This window comes from Zophobas morio, unplaced genomic scaffold (genome assembly GCF_036711695.1).
Source record: "Zophobas morio isolate AGI-343-1 ecotype UQ-CSIRO unplaced genomic scaffold, CSIRO_AGI_Zmor_V1 ptg000040l, whole genome shotgun sequence".
Classification (NCBI taxonomy): domain Eukaryota; kingdom Metazoa; phylum Arthropoda; class Insecta; order Coleoptera; family Tenebrionidae; genus Zophobas; species Zophobas morio.
This window is the reverse complement of record NW_026972145.1, coordinates 3,886,965-3,904,274: the sequence shown is the minus strand read 5'-3', so window position 1 is coordinate 3,904,274 and position 17,310 is coordinate 3,886,965. Positions and strand designations below refer to the sequence as shown.

The 17,310-nt window shown below is 33.8% G+C and overlaps 1 protein-coding gene across 1 annotated transcript; it reads right to left on the bottom strand.

Moving 5' to 3' along the window:
* Positions 1 to 1,158: 1,158 nt before the first annotated feature.
* Positions 1,159 to 14,286, bottom strand: LOC135140713 (replication protein A 32 kDa subunit-like). The gene is made up of 6 exons (XM_064071369.1): positions 14,256 to 14,286; positions 14,116 to 14,208; positions 1,872 to 1,985; positions 1,614 to 1,808; positions 1,334 to 1,539; positions 1,159 to 1,274 (listed from the first exon to the last, which is right to left on the bottom strand). Exons 1-6 carry the CDS (start codon positions 14,277 to 14,279, stop codon positions 1,199 to 1,201), a joined length of 708 nt encoding a protein of 235 aa, XP_063927439.1. The 5' UTR covers positions 14,280 to 14,286; the 3' UTR covers positions 1,159 to 1,198.
* Between the last annotated feature and the right edge of the window lie 3,024 nt (positions 14,287 to 17,310).

Sequence of the window (17,310 nt, the reverse complement as noted above, 5' to 3'; positions counted from 1 at the left end):
TCAGGAGATCTTAGAGATTCCGTATATTCTAAAGATTTCAAGAGATCCAAAATTTCAGTCTTGCGATTATTAAGTAATGATTCTAAAAATTGTAGAATTTCTAGAGGTTTTGGAGATTCTACAGATGTTAGGTTTCTAGAGATCCTGAGGTCTAAACATGGTGTATCAAAGATTTTTTCTCCACTTTTTCTAAACATTTAAAAAATTCTAAGAGGTTTCAGAGACATCAAAGACTCCGAAAATTTCAGAGTCCAAAGAAATCGGGGTTTCCATAATTTTTTGGAATCTGAGAATTAACTAAACTTACAAAAATTTCAAAGATTCAGAAATTGGTTTTTCGAAAATTCCAAAGATTGCAAATTAGAAAAATTACAGGGACTCCTGAAATTAGCTGTTCGAAAATTCCAAAGATTCCAAAAATTGTACAGTACTTAAAGATTCTAGAAATTACACAAATTTTAGAGTCTAGCCATTTTAGAGATTCCATAGGATCTAGAGATTCGATTCCAAAGGTTCTAGAAAAAGAAATGTTAAATTGAAAAAATGAAAACCGAAAAATTGAAAATATAAAGAATCGAAAAACTGGAAAATTAAATTGGAAACAATTAGAAATTTTAAATCGAAACGAAAAACTGAGAAAATCAAAATTGAAAAAACAAAAATTTACAAAATAGAATACATAACTGAAAAAACAAAGAAAATTTAAACCAAAAAACTTCTCCAAATCAAGTAATAAAAACCCACCCACATCCCTCTGACATCCGTCACTTTCACCAAACTGTCACTTAAATGGACGTAAAATTGCAACTCCTCACGTTCTTCGAAAACAACCAGCGCAAACTCGCGTGGTTCGTCGGCGGCTGCCTCTTCGTCTACCTCACCCACAAGTTCTTCTACAAGTCCCCGCAGAAGAAGCCCGAACTGACCGTCGAGCAAATCCGCAAGATCATCGAGGACCTGCCCTACGAGTCCCGGAACTCCGACAACCTCACCCTCAAGGACCTCCTCGACGAACTCAAGGACCTCAACGACGACGAGGAATGGAAGAAGCTCATAACCAGCGTCCAGAACTTCTACAATGAAGAGTGTCGCGAGGTCGCAGGATAAAAGTCAACCAAATTACAACACAACGCAAAATAGTGTATTTCTATATGGTAATTGGTAACAATAAAAACGTAACTTGAACGTTGTTTTGGGGTTAGGCGGCCTTGAGGTGCTCCTGGTCCACGCTGTGGTAGATGAGGCCTTCGTTGATCAAGAACTCCACGGCTTCGCTAAAGAAATCCATCTAGTATATAGTACTCCTATATAGTTATAGTAGTGAGGTACTCACGTGACCTCGTGGCTCTGGTAGGCCGGAAACTGCCTCAGGATGCTCCTCCTGGTGGTACCAACATCGGAATAGTCGCTTTTAATAATATCGAAAACCAGCTTCTGGAGGTCGGTAAACTGAGGGGTGGTTGAACCGCCCTCACACATGTCTTCAAGGGCTACTAAAGAGTCTGCCAAAGCAGCCCCAGAGGTATTAGCCGAAGCCAACTACAAACAAATTAAACGTCGTCAAACTCCATAAACTGCAAATTTGAGCCGTATGTAACTAATAAATTAGGTACCTGTTTGTTCCGTTCAACTTGAGCGCTCGCTATAAAGTAATGAAACTGAAGTAAGTGGTGAGTGATGACGTTGCAGTCACTAACTGGACACACTTTCATTATTAGGACGATTTTGCTTCCGTTGTCCTCACGTACGGAGCCGAATACTTTAGCGTAGTGGTTTTCGGTGATCCCTGATACCTTGGCTGCCACTTCCTAGTTTATAAAAAATAAAGCGCCTTTATTGAGGTATTTTTTTAGGGTCAAACTTGTACATACAGATTCTGTTTCTGAGATAATGATGGCTTTAATGCTGCCAGTGTGGTCTTGTATTTCAAAGGTGGCTTCACAATGTCGTATTTCGAGCTTGCGGATTATACCCACAAGACACACCTAGGGATGTTTAGGGTTAATTTGGTACGTTCGAGGGCAAAATTAATGTCCGCTCAGTATTACAGTCGGTATTTATGAATTTTTTTTACATATTTAGGGGTATTTGAATTGATTAAAACATCAACTATAAGTCGAGAAAGAAAAATACACGTAAGTTATTTTTTTCGGATATTCCAGGACCCTAGAGATTCCAGAAAATTCTACAGATTCTGAAGATTCCCAGTATTTCAAAAAGTGAAAATTCCAAAAAATTTGAGGAGTGCAGACTCCAAAGATTCTAAAGATTATAAAGACTCCACAGGTTCCAGAGATTCCGGAAATTTCGACAATTCTGAAGATTCTAGATATCCAGAATATTCCAGAGATTTCAAAGATTCCAAGGTTCCATAGATTCCAGAAATTCTAAAGATTTGAAATATTAGAGAGGTTCTGAAGATTCCAAAGATTATAACAATTCTGAACATTCTAGCGATTCCAAAGATTCTGAAAATTGTGAATATTTCGAATGGTGAAAATTCCAAAAATTTGAAGTCGTGAAAGATTCCGTAAATTGTAAGGATTATAAAGATTCCAGAAATTCCAGAAAATTCAAATATTTCTGGACTCTAGAGATTCCAGAGGTTCTAAAAACTCTACAGATTCTAAAAATTCGAAATATTTCAAAGAGTGAAGATTCCAAAAAAACTGAAAACCTTGAATATTCCGAAGATTATAAAGATTTCAAAGGTTCTAGAGATTTCAAAAATTCCGGATATTCCGAGACTTTAGAAATACCAAAAATTTCGAAAATTCCAAAAAAATTTGATGAAAACTGAAATTCCAAAAAGTTGAGAGAATATAAAAATTCCAAAGTTTCCAGAAATTCTAAAGATTTAAAATATTCTAAAGATTCTGACATTTCTGAAGATTCTGAAGATCCCAACAATTCTGAAAAGTCTGAGTATTTCAAAAGCTGAAAATTCCAAAAAAATCTAAAGATTCCGAAGATGCTACAAACTATAAAATTCAAAACGTTACAGAGGTTCCAGAAGTTCTAAAGATTCTGAAGATTTTAAAGATCTCAATACTTCTGAAAGTTCTATTTTGAAAGTTGAAAATTCCCAAAAATTTCAAAGATTCTAAGGATTATAAAGATTCCAAAGATTCCATAAATTCGGAATATTCCAAACTCCATAGATTCCAGAAATTCTAAAGACTTAAAATATTAGGAAGGTTTTCAAGACTGAAGATTCCGTAGGTTATAAAGATTCCAAAAGTTCCAGAGATTCCAGAAAATTAAAAAATTCCGGGTGTTTCGGAACTCTAAGAGATTCCATAATTCCCAATAATTCCGGATCTTCCGAGACTCTAGAAATTCCAGAGATTCTAAAGATTCCAACGATTTTGAATACCCTTAAGATTCCAAAAATTCTCAAGGTTCCAAAGATTCTGAGTAATTCAAAGCCTGAAGATTGCAAATCCAAGTAGTTCCAAAGAATTTGAAAACTTTGAACGTTCCGAAGATTCTAAACATTATAAATATTCTTAAGGTTTCAAAGATTCCAAACTTCAGAGATTCCAGAAATCACATAAATTCTGAATATTCCGAGACTTTAGACACATATTCCAAAGATATTGTGTAGATTCTGAGAATTGTGAAGACTGAAGATTGCAGAAAATCTAAAAACTGAAAACTTTGTACAAATATAAAGATTCCAAAGATTTCAGAGAATCCAAAGGTTCAAGAAAATCTAAAAGTTCCAAAAATTCCGGAGAGTCCAAGAATCTAGAGGTTCCAGAGATTTTAAATATTCAAAAGAGTCTGAAGATTCTGAGGATTATAAAGATTCGAAAGATTCTAAAAATCTGAAGATTTTGAAGATCCCGTAGATTGTAAAGATTACAAAATTCCAAAGGTCCTAGAAATTCCAGAAAATTCAAAAATTCAGGATGTTCCGGAACTATAGAGGTTCCAGAAATTTCAAGAATTCGGCATCTTTTGGGATTCTAAAATTTCTGAAGATTATGAAGATTACAAAGATTCGGAATATTTTGAAATTTCCGAAGATTCTTTAGAACTTTTAGGTTTTGAATATTCTGAGTAATTCGAAGGCTGAAGAATCCCAAATTATGAATACTTTAAAATTCCAAAAATTATAAAGACATCAAAGATTCGAGAGATTCTGATGTTTCTGGAAATTGTAAAGATCGGATATTCCGAGATTAAAGGGATTCTAAAAATCCTAAGGGTTCTAAAGATCCCAAGAATTCTGAACATTGTAAAGAATCTGATGATTCCAAAAAAATTGAAATCTTTGAAGATTCCGAAGATTCTAGACATCATAAAGTTTCTTAAGATTTCACTGATTCCAAACGTTTCAGAAATTCCAGAAATCATAAGATTCCGAATATTCCATGACTTTAGATAGAAATTTTAAAGATATTCTGAAGATTCTGAAGACCTTGAATATTTCGAAGACTGAAAATTCCAAGTATTTTCAAAACTAAAGAGTACAAAAAATCTTAAGATTTTTAAAGATTCCAAAGGTTCTAAAGATTCCAGAAATTCCAATAATGCCGGATCTTCCAAGACTCTAGAAATTCCCGAGATTCTAAAGATTCTGAAGATTCCGAAGGTTCGAAAGGTTCCGAAGATTTTGAGTAATTCGGAGGCTGAAGATTCCAAAAATATGAATACTTCAAAATTCCAAAGATTCTGAGGGTTCTGGAAATTCTAAAGATTCTAAAAATTCTGAAAAATCTGCGGATTGTAAAACTTCCAAAGATTCTGAAAATTATAAAGATCCCAAAAGTTCAGAATTATTCCGAGACTTTAGAGATTCTAGAAATCTCAAGATTCCGGATATTCTGAGATTCCAGGAATTCTAAAAATTCTAAATGTTCTAAAGATTCCAAACATACGATTCTAAAGGGTCTGAAGGTTCTGAGGTTTTTCAAGATTCCGAAAATTCAAAACATTATAAAGATGCTTAAAATTTGAATATTCCGAGAATTTAGATACAGATTCCAAAAATATTCTGAATATTTCGAAGACTGAAGATTCCAGAAAAGCTGAAAACTGAAAACTTCGAACGAATGTAAAAATTCCTAAAATTTCAGATAATCCAAAAGTCCCAGAGATTCTAAAAATTCCGGAGAGACCAAGATTCTAGAGATTCCAGAGATTCTAAAGATTCTGAGGATTTTGAGGATTATAAAGATTCCAAAGATTTTAAAGACTCCAGAAATTTCAAAATACATATTCTGAAATTTTGGGATATGTTGAAAATTTCAAAACATCTGAAGACTGAAGATTCCGAAAATTCTACAGATTATAAAATTCCAAACGTTACAGAGAATCCGGAAATTCTAAAGATTCGAAAGACTCTGAAGATTTTAAAGATCTCAATTATTCTGAAAATTCTATTTTGAAGGTAGAAAATTCCACAAAAATCTGAGGATTCCGAAAATTCCAAAGATTATAAAGATCTATAAATTCCAGATTCCATAAAATTAAAAAATTTCGAATGTTTCGGGACTCACTCTAGAGATTCCAGAAATTCTAATAATTCCGGATCTTCCGTAACTTTAGAAATTCCCGAGATTGTAAACACTCCAAAAACTCTGACTATTGTGAAGATTCAGAAAATTCTGAGTAATTTGAAGGCTGAAGATTCCAAAGATTCTGAAGATTATAAAGATATCAAAGGTTCCAGACATTCGTATGATTCTGAAGGGTCTGGACATTCTAAAGGTTTTAAAAATTCTGTAGATTCTAAAATTTCGAAGGATTCTAAAGAATATAAAGATCCTAAAAATTCCAGAGTTGTTCCGAGATTTTAGAAATTGAAGAAATCCCAAGGATTCTAAAAATTCTAAATGTAAGATTTTAAAGATCTCCATAATTCTGAAAATTCTATTTCGAAGGTCGAAAATTCCAAAAAATCTGAGGACTGAAGATTCCGAGGATTCTAAAGATTATAAAAATTCACAAGTTACAGAGATTCCAGAAATTTTAAAAATTCTGGATATTTCCAGACTCTAGATATACTAGCAATTCCAAAGATTTCGAATATTTTGGATTCCAGAGATTCTGAATATTTCGAAAAGTGAAGATTCCAAAAATCCCTAAGATACCAGAAATTCTAAAGATTCGAAATATTTGGGAAGTTCTGAAGATTCTAAAAATTCTGCACATTCTAAAAATTCCAGGGATTCTGAAGATTATAAAGATCCCGAAAGTTCCAGAGTATTGCGAGACTCCAGGGAATTTCAAACTTCGGAAGGTTCTAAAGATTACAAGGATCCTGAAGATTCTAAAGAGTCTGTATATTCTGAGGTTTCTGAAGATTCCAAAAAAATTGAAAACTTTGAAGACTCCGAAGATTGAGTTTGGTATCTTTGACATCAAACAGATGTCAAAGCAAACGTTCCAGAGATTCCAGAAATCACAAAGATTCCTATTCCAAAACTTTAGACAGAGATTCCAACGATAATCTGAAGATTCTGAGAATTCTGAAGACTGAAGATTCCAGAAAATCTGAAGACTGAAGATTCCGGAAAATCTGAAAACTGAAAACTTCGAACGACTATAAATATTCCAAAGATTTGAGAGAATCCGAAGGTCCCAGAGATTCTATAAAAAATCCAGAGAGTCCAAAATTTCAAAGATTTAAAAATCCAGAAATTTCAAAATATTCTTAACATTTCGAAGACTGGAAAGTCCAAAAATCTTAAGACTTTGAAGACTCTGAGGATTGTAAAGATTCCAAAGATTAAAAAATTCGAGAAATTTCAAAATATTCTGATTATTTGGAAGGTTGAAAATTCCAAAAAATCTGAAGGCTGAAGGTTCCGTAGATTACAAAAATTATAAAAATTTCGGATGTTCCAGGACCATAGAAATTCCAAAAATCTCCGAGACTAGAAATTCTAAAGATTCTGGAGATTCTGGGAATTCCAAAGATTCTGAATGTTCTGAAAATTCCGAAAATTCTAGAGGTTTCAAAGAGTATAAAGATTCCGAGAATTATGAGTAATTCGAAAGCTGAGTACTTTAAAATTCCAAAGATTCTGAAAATTATAAGGATATCAGAGATTCTAAAAATTTCAAATTTTTGATTTTGAAAATTATACAGATACCAAAAGTTCGAGAGTTATTCTCAATCTTTGGAGATTCTAAAAAAACTCAAAAACTCCAGAAATCCGAGACTATAGAGACCCAGAGATTCTAAAGATTCAGAAGTTTCAGAATATGTTTAAATCTGAAGATTATAAAATATCTGAAAACTTTGAAGATTTCGAGGAAGATTTCAAAGATCCCGAGGTTACAGTGATTCCAGAGATTCCAAAAATTCCGAATATTCCGAGATTTTAAAGACGGTGGAGATTCTGAAGTTTCTAAAATTTCCGAAGATTTTGAAATTTATAACGATTTCAAAAGTTTTACAGGTTCCAGAAATTTCAAAAACTCGAGAAATCCGAGACTATAGAGACCCAGAGATTCTAAAGATTCAGAAGTTTCAGAATATGTTGAAATCTGAAGATTATAAAAAATCTGACAACTGAAGATTTCGAGGAAGATTTCAAAGATTCCCGAGGTTACAGGGATTCCAGAGATTCCAAAAATTCCGAATATTCCGAGATTTTAAAGACTGTGGAGATTCCGAAGGTTCGAAAGATTTCGAAGATTTTGAGTAATTCGGAGGCTGAAAATTCCAAAAATTTGAATACTTCAAAATTCCAAAGATTCTGAAGATTATAAAGATATCAAAGGTTCTAGAAATACCAGAGATTCGGAAGATTCTGAAAGTTCTAGAAATTCTAAAGATTCTAATAATTCTGAAAATTCTGCGAATTGTAAAACTTCTAAGGATTCTGAAAATTATAAAGATCCCAAGAGATTCTAGAAATCTCAAGATTCCGGATATTCTGAGATTCCAGGAATTCTAAAAATTCTAAATGTTCTAAAGATTCCAAACATATTGACGAATGTGGAGGGTTTTTGGAGTCCAAAAAAATTGAAAACTTTGAAGATTCCGAGGATTCTAAACATTATAGAGATTCTTAAGATTTCAATATTACGAAAATTTAGATACAGATTCCAAAAATGTTCTGAATATTTCGAAGACTGAAGATTCCAGAAAATTTGAAAATTGAAAACTTCGAAAGAATGTAAAGATTCCTAAGATTTCAGATAATCCAAAAGTCCCAGAGATTCTAAAAATTCCAAAAATTCTGGAGAGTCCAAGACTAGAGATTTCCGAGATTCTAAAGAACAGAATTGATTCAATAATTCTGAAAATTCTATTTCGAAGGTAGAAAATTCCACAAAAATCTGAGGACTGAAGATTCCGAAGATTCTAAAGATTATAAAGATCTATAGATTCCAGATTCCAAAAATTCTGAATATTCCGAAACTATATATCCCAGAAATTCTACAGATTTCAGATAATCTGAATTCCAGCGATTCTGAATATTTCGAAAAGTAAATAGTCCAAAGGCCCCATAGATTCCATAAATTCTGACAATTCTGAAGATTCTAACGATCCCAAAGATTGTGAAAATTGTGAGTATTTCGAAGGTAGAAAATTCCAAGTAATCTGAAGATTTTGAAAAAGGTTCCAAAGATTCCATAAAATTCAAAAATTTCGAATATTCCGGGACTCTAGAGACTCCAGAAATACTAATAATGCCAGATCTTCCGAGACTTTAGAAATTCCCGAGATTCTAAGGATTCCAAAGATTCTGAATATTCTGAAGAATTCCAAAAATCTAATAGTTTAAAATTCCAAAGATTCTAAAGATTATAAAGATATCAAAGGTTCCAGAGATTCGTAAGATTCTGAAGGTCCTGGACACTCTAAAGGTTCCAAAAATTCTGTAGATTCTAAAACTTCCAAGGATTCTGAAGACTATAAAGATTCCAGAAATCTCAAAGATTCAGGATATTCCGAGATTCCAAGGATTCTAAAAATTCTAAATGTTCAAAAGATTCCAAAGATTTTGAAGATTTTAAAGATCTCAATAATTTTGAAATTCTATTTCGAAGGTCGAAGAGTCCAAAAAATCTGAGGACTGAAGCTTCCAAGGATTCTAAAGATTATAAAAATTCACAGGTTCCAGAGATTCCAGAAATTTCAAAAATTCTGGATATTCCCAAACTCTAGATATACCAGAACTTCCAAAGATTTCGGATATTTTGGATTCCAGAGATTCTGAATATTTCGAAAAGTGAAGATTCCAAAGATCCCTTAAATACCAGAAATTCTAAAGATTCGAAATATTTGGGAAGTTCTGAAGATTCCCAAGATTCTGACCATTTTGAAGATTCTAACGATCCTAAAGATTCTGAAAATTCTGAGTACTTCGAACGTTGAAAATTAAAAAAAATCTAAAGATTTTGAAGATTCCGTAGATTGCAATGTTTATAAAGATTCCAAAGGTCCAGAGATTGTAGAAAATTAAAAAATTACGGATGTTCCGTGGCTCTAAATATTCCAGAAATTCCAAGAACTTTTCCGACACTAAAAATCCCCGAGATTCTAAAGATTCTGGAGATACTGAAGGTTTCGAAGGTTCTAAAGGTTCGGAAGATTCTGAGTAATTCGAAGACTGAAGATTATAAAGATATTAAAGGTTCTAGAAATTTCAGAGATTCGAAAGATTTTGGAAATTTTAAAGATTCTAAAAATTCTGCACATTCTAAAAATTCCAGGGATTCTGAAGATTATAAAGATCCCGAAAGTTCCAGAGTATTGCGAGACTCCAGGGAATTTCAAACTTCGGAAGGTTCTAAAGATTACAAGGATCCTGAAGATTCTAAAGAGTCTGTATATTCTGAGGTTTTTTTTGAAAACTTTGAAGACTCCGAAGATTGAGTTTGGTATCTTTGACATCAAACAGATGTCAAAGCAAACGTTCCAGAGATTCCAGAAATTACAAAGATTCCACAGATTCTAAAACTTTAGACAGAAATTCCAACGATAATCTGAATATTCTGAGAATTCTGAAGACTGAAGATTCCAGAAAATCTGAAGACTGAAGATTCCGGAAAATCTGAAAACTGAAAACTTCGGACGACTATAAAGATTCCAAAGATTTGACAGAATCCGAAGGTCCCAGAGATTCTGTAAAAATTCCAGAGAGTCCAAGATTTCAAAGATTTAAAAATCCAGAAATTTAAAAATATTCTTAACATTTCGAAGACTGGAAAGTCCAAAAATCTTAAGACTTTGAAGACTCTGAGGATTATAAAGATTCCAAAGATTAAAAAATTCGAGAAATTTCAAAATATTCTGATTATTTGGAAGGTTGAAAATTCCAGAAAATTCAAAAATTTCGGATGTTCCAGGACCATAGAAATTCCAAAAATCTCCGAGACTAGAAATTCCCTAGATTCTAAAGATTCTGGAGATTCTGAGGATTCCAAAGATTCTGAATATTCTGAAAATTCCGAAAATTCTAGAGGTTTCAAAGAGTATAAAGATTCCGAGAATTCTGAGTAATTCCAAAAATCTGAATACTTTAAAATTCCAAAGATTCTGAAAATTATAAGGATATCAATGATTCTAAAAATTCTGCAGATTCTAAAAATTTCAAATTTTTGATTTTGAAAATTATACAGATACTAAAAGTTCGAGAGTTATTCTCAATCTTTGGAGATTCTAAAAATCTCAAAGATTCCGAATATTCCGAAATTACAGCGATTCTAAATGTTCTAAAGATTCCTAGGATTCTGAAAATTCCAAAGAGCTTGAAAATTCTCAGGATTCTAAAGACTCTGAATAATTTGAAGACTGAAGATTCGAGAAAATCTGAAAACTGAAAACTGTGAACGAATATAAAGATTCCAAAGATTTCGAATAATCCAAACGTTCCACAGATTCTAAAAAATTCCAAAAATTCCGGAGAGTGCAAGATTAGAGATTCCAGAGATTCTAAAGATTCGAAAGATTCTGAGTATGTCGAAGAGTGAAAAGTCTAAAAAATCTTAAAACTTTGAAGATTCTGAGGACTACAAAGATTCCAAAGATTCTAAAAATTCCAGAAATTTCAAAATATTCTGATTATTTGGAAGGTTGAAAATTCCAAAAAATCTGCAGGCTGAAGGTTTCGTAGATTACAAAGATTATAAAAATTCCAGAAAATTCAAAAGTTCCGGATGTTCCAGGACCATAGAAATTCCAAAAATCTCCGAGACTAGAAATTCCCTAGATTCTAAAGATTCTGGAGATTCTGAGAATTCCAAAGATTCTGAATATTCTGAAAATTCCGAAAATTCTAGAGGTTTCAAAGAGCATAAAGATTCCGAGAATTCTGAGTAATTCGAAAGCTGAAGATTCCAAAAATCTGAATACTTCAAAATTCCAAAGATTCTGAAAATTATAAGGATATCAAAGATTCTAAAAATTCTGCAGATTCTAAAAATTTCAAATTTTTGATTTTGAAAATTATACAGATACCAAAAGTTCGAGAGTTATTCTCAATCTTTGGAGATTCTAAAAATCTCAAAGATTCCGAATATTCCGAAATTACAGCGTTTCTAAATGTTCTAAAGATTCCTAGGATTCTGAAAATTCCAAAGAGCTTGAAAATTCTCAGGATTCTAAAGACTCTGAATAATTTGAAGACTGAAGATTCGAGAAAATCTGAAAACTGAAAACTGTGAACGAATATAAAGATTCCAAAGATTTCGAATAATCCAAACGTTCCACAGATTCTAAAAAATTCCAAAAATTCCGGAGAGTGCAAGATTAGAGATTCCAGAGATTCTAAAGATTCGAAAGATTCTGAGGACTACAAAGATTCCAAAGATTCTAAAAATTCCAGAAATTTCAAAATATTCTGATTATTTGGAAGGTTGAAAATTCCAAAAAATCTGCAGGCTGAAGGTTTCGTAGATTACAAAGATTATAAAAATTCCAGAAATTTCAAAAATTCCGGATGTTCCAGGACCATAGAAATTCCAAAAATCTCCGAGACTAGAAATTCCCTAGATTCTAAAGATTCTGGAGATTCTGAGAATTCCAAAGATTCTGAATATTCTGAAAATTCCGAAAATTCTAGAGGTTTCAAAGAGCATAAATATTCCGAGAATTCTGAGTAATTCGAAAGCTGAAGATTCCAAAAATCTGAATACTTCAAAATTCCAAAGATTCTGAAAATTATAAGGATATCAAAGATTCTAAAAATTCTGCAGATTCTAAAAATTTCAAATTTTTGATTTTGAAAATTATACAGATACCAAAAGTTCGAGAGTTATTCTCAATCTTTGGAGATTCTAAAAATCTCAAAGATTCCGAATATTCCGAAATTACAGCGATTCTAAATGTTCTAAAGATTCCTAGGATTCTGAAAATTCCAAAGAGCTTGAAAATTCTCAGGATTCTAAAGACTCTGAATAATTTGAAGACTGAAGATTCGAGAAAATCTGAAAACTGAAAACTGTGAACGAATATAAAGATTCCAAAGATTTCGAATAATCCAAACGTTCCACAGATTCTAAAAAATTCCAAAAATTCCGGAGAGTGCAAGATTAGAGATTCCAGAGATTCTAAAGATTCGAAAGATTCTGAGTATGTCGAAGAGTGAAAAGTCTAAAAAATCTTAAAACTTTGAAGATTCTGAGGACTACAAAGATTCCAAAGATTCTAAAAATTCCAGAAATTTCAAAATATTCTGATTATTTGGAAGGTTGAAAATTCCAAAAAATCTGCAGGCTGAAGGTTTCGTAGATTACAAAGATTATAAAAATTCCAGAAAATTCAAAAATTCCGGATGTTCCAGGACCATAGAAATTCCAAAAATCTCCGAGACTAGAAATTCCCTAGATTCTAAAGATTCTGGAGATTCTGAGGATTCCAAAGATTCTGAATATTCTGAAAATTCCGAAAATTCTAGAGGTTTCAAAGAGTATAAAGATTCCGAGGATTCTGAGTAATTCCAAAAATCTGAATACTTTAAAATTCCAAAGATTCTGAAAATTATAAGGATATCAATGATTCTAAAAATTCTGCAGATTCTAAAAATTTCAAATTTTTGATTTTGAAAATTATACAGATACCAAAAGTTCGAGAGTATTCTCAATCTTTGGAGATTCTAAAAATCTCAAAGATTCCGAATATTCCGAAATTACAGCGATTCTAAATGTTCTAAAGATTCCTAGGATTCTGAAAATTCCAAAGAGCTTGAAAATTCTCAGGATTCTAAAGACTCTGAATAATTTGAAGACTGAAGATTCGAGAAAATCTGAAAACCGAAGACTGTGAAAGATTCCAAAGATTTCGAGTAATCCAAACGTCCCCGAGATTATAAAAATTCCAAAAATTCCGGAGAGTGCAAGACCAGAGATTCCAGAGATTGTAAAGATTCGAAAGATTCTGAGTATGTCGAAGAGTGGAAAGTCTAAAAAATCTTAAAACTTTGAAGATTCTGAGGACTATAAAGATTCCCAAGATTCTAAAAATTCCAGAAATTTCAAAATATGCTGACTTTTGGAATAGATTGAAGTCTAAAGATTCCAAAAAGCCTGAAAACTTTGAAAATTCCAAAGATTTTGAAATCTATAACGATTTAAACAGTTTTAGAGGTTCCAGAAATTTCAAAAACGCCAAAAATAAATTCCAAAAAATCTGAAAATTGAAGATTTCAAAGAAGGTTTCAAAGCTTTCAGAACTCCCAGGGATACCAGTTTGTAAAAATTCTGAAGATTTTGAAATTTATAACGATTCGAGAACTTCCAAGTATATCAGTTTCCAAATGTCGGATATTCCGAAATTTTAAAGATTCTGGAGATTCTGAAGTTCCTGAAAATTCTGAAGATTCTGAGTACTTTGAAGGCTGAAGATTCTGGAGATTTCAAGTATTTTGAATATTCTGAATAATTCGAAAACTGAAGATTCCTGAAAATCCTAAAATTTCGAAAATTCCGAAGGTTCTAAAGAATTTAAAGATTCCAAAGAATCCAATCCTCCCAGGGATTCCAGAAATTCCAAAAATTCTGGATAACCCGTGACTCTAGAGGTTCCGGCGATTCGAAAGATTGTGAGGAAAAAATTCTCAACTCCGCCATATTTAAAATGGCGCTTCGGCTACTTCCGGCGGACATTAATTTTGCAATTTCGTGTACACCGGCTATCCGGAAACGCACGATCTGCACCGGAACGTCCAAAACATGGAACTGCGGCTGTCTGCAAGCTATAATCGAGTCCACGGTTAGAGGAACAGTGGCTTGAAACCTCGACTGCAAAAATAACCCTTAAATAAAGCCTCCACAAAGACTACACTCACCGCGGTAGAACTTCCAGCCGCCATACTGCGTCTCAACCTCTAAACCTCCTGTAAAAATTTATAAAGAACAAAATCAAAACCAACAAACTAAATGTAAACGTAGCTTTTATTATCAATATTATCACAGGGTAAAATTCATTCCACAAGGAACGGCGTCTGGTTCTTGCTAATAATATCCCTAGCCTCTCCTAAATACCCCTCGAAGAACTCCTCCACGCGCTCCACCACCTCCACGTCTTTAACACCCTCCAAATTCACCCTAATCGTGCTCTCGACGCAGTCTTCATGGTCCTGGGTTTGCGCCATATCGTACGACGCCGGCAACGCCAATAAAAACTCGACCAATTCAAGAATCAACGGGAAGCAGGAGTCGTTCAAAATCATCACCCACTTGGACGCCACCCCTCGAACCTCCATCAACGGCACTCGTGCTATTTTACAATTAACCGCCTGAACTTCCCTCTCCAAGTCCCGACACTTATCGCACGCCGCCTCCTTAATTTGGTGGTACGACCCATGCACTTGGTCAAACTTGATGGGCAACTCCGTCAGCAAAACCCACCCATGAGTGTCGAAATTACCGAACTGGCGTAAAAGATAATCTAGATACGTCACGGCGCGAATGTACGTCATGTGAATAATGTCAAGAACTGTGTTATCCAGGTCTTGAATTCGCTGGTCGTCTTCGGAAGTCAGCTGGTTGTGCTCCCTCAAGTACTCGATTTCTGTGTTAAGGTAGCACCAAGGCTCGGATAACGGTAAATCGCCTTCGTGGAGCTTCTGAAAAGTGTCTCTTAGTTCACGCAAGTGAAAAAAATACGCCACTGCGTTATTGTCCCGGAGTTGGTACTCAGCGAGCTTTCGGTACAATTCTTTAACAAAAACGAGCAGAAATCGGTACTCGACGTTGGAAAACAGGCTGGTGAGGGAATGCGGGAGGCACAATAGCGGCTTCAAGTAGTTATTAATGGCTGTGTAGTTCCCCGTGACGTAATCCACGTAGCTGCTAAGCAAAATATTCTTCTGCCCCGCTCTCCACTCCGCATAAGTCGCGCTCAACTGGTTGATCACCACCGAAGTGTTCCCCGAGTTTAAACTGACCTCCCCTAGCATCACCAAGGGCTGAATCACGTCATCCGGCAAATAATCCAACAAAACCCTGAACAACATTTCCACAAACCCGTCGCTTGTGGGCAAATTCAGGACGTCGTTCCCGCTCAGAATCCTCAAGTTTACTATATAATCGCTAGTGTCGTTCACGTTTCCCGGATCCTTGAACCTGTAGTCGCCGCAGTACCCCACGATTTTTTCGATAGCGCCGTTGTCCAAGAGCGCGGTGGCCAGCTGCCAGGGGGCGCACTGGCACTCGAGCTGTCGGTACTGAACCCCGACGCTTTTGTCAAAGAACTGGACGATAATGGGGGTACAACCCATCCTGGTTTTGGAATGAATGGCGCTTATGTGCCAAATTCTAAAGGTTCCCGAGATTCTGTGTAATTCGAAAGCTGAAGATTCCAAAAATCTGAATACTTTAAAATTCCAAAGATTCTGAAAATTATAACGATATCAAAGATTCTAAAAATTCTGCAGATTCCAAAATTTTCAAGGATTTTGAAAATTATAAAGATCCTAAAAATTCCAGAGTTATTCTGAGACTTTGGAGATTCTAAAAATCCCAAAGATTCCTGATATTCCGAGATTCCAGGGGTTTTAAATGTTCTAAAGATTTCAAAGATTCTGAAAATTCCGAGACTTTAGAAACAGATTCCAAAGATATTGTGAAGATTATGAAGACTGAAGATTCGAGAAAATCTGAAAACCGAAAACTTTGAACGAATATAAGGATTCCAAAGATTCTGGAGAGTGCAAGACTCTAGAGATTCAAGTGATTCGAAACATTCTGAGTATTTCGAAGATGAAAAGTCCAAAAAGTCTTAAAAGTTTGAAGATTCTAAGAACTATAAAGATTCAAAAGATTCTAGAAATTCCAGAAATTTCAAAATAATCTGAAGTTTTGAAATAGGTTGAAGTCTAAAGATTCCAAAAAATCTGAAAACTTTGGAGATTTCGAAGAAGTTCCAGGTATTCCAGAAATTCCGGATATTCCGAGATTTTAAAGATTCTGGAGATACGAAAGTTTCCAAAAATTCTGAAGATTTTGAAAGTAAAAATCTGAAAACTTTGAAAATTCCAAAGATATTGAAATTTATAACGATTTCAAAAGTTTTAGAGGTTCCAGAAATTAAAAAAGCCAGAAATCCCTGACTAGAGAATCCAGAGATTCTAAAGGTTCTAAAATTTCAGAATATGTTGAAATCTGAAAATTCCAAAAAATCTGAAAACTTTAAGATTTAGAAGGTTTCAAAGATTCCAGAAATCCCAGGGATACCAGTTTGTAAAAAATCTAGATATTCCGAGATTTTAAAAACTATGGAGATTCTGAAGTTTCTAAAATGTCTGAAGATTTTGAGTATTCTGAGTACTTCGAAGGCTGAAGATTTCAAAAAATCTTGAAACTTTGAAAATCCCAAAGATTTTGAAGTTTATAACGATTTCAAACGCCTTGGAGCTTCCAGAAATTTCAAAAACTCCGGAAGTCCGGGACTATAGAGATCCAGAGATTATAAAGATAGGAAAGCTTCTAAAGCTGCTGGAATTTCAAAGATTCTAAAGATTTTGAAGTTTCGAAATATGTTGAAATCTGAATGTTACAAAAAAAAAAAAACCAGAAACCTTGAAGATTTCGATTTTTTTTAAATTCTGGATATTCTGAGATTTTGAGGATTCTGGAGATTCCGAAGTTTCTGAAATTTTTAAAAATTCTGAAGATTTTGAATATTCTGTGCGCTTCGAAAGGAATTTCAAAGATACTAAAGATTCTGAAAATTCTGCGTATTGTAAAACTTCCAAGGATTCTGAAAATTATAAAGATCCCAAGAGATTCTAGAAATCTCAAGATTCCGGATATTCTAAGATTCCAGGAATTCTAAAAATTCTAAAGTTCTAAAGATTCCAAACATATTGACGATTCTGGAGGGTTTTTGGAGTTACCAAA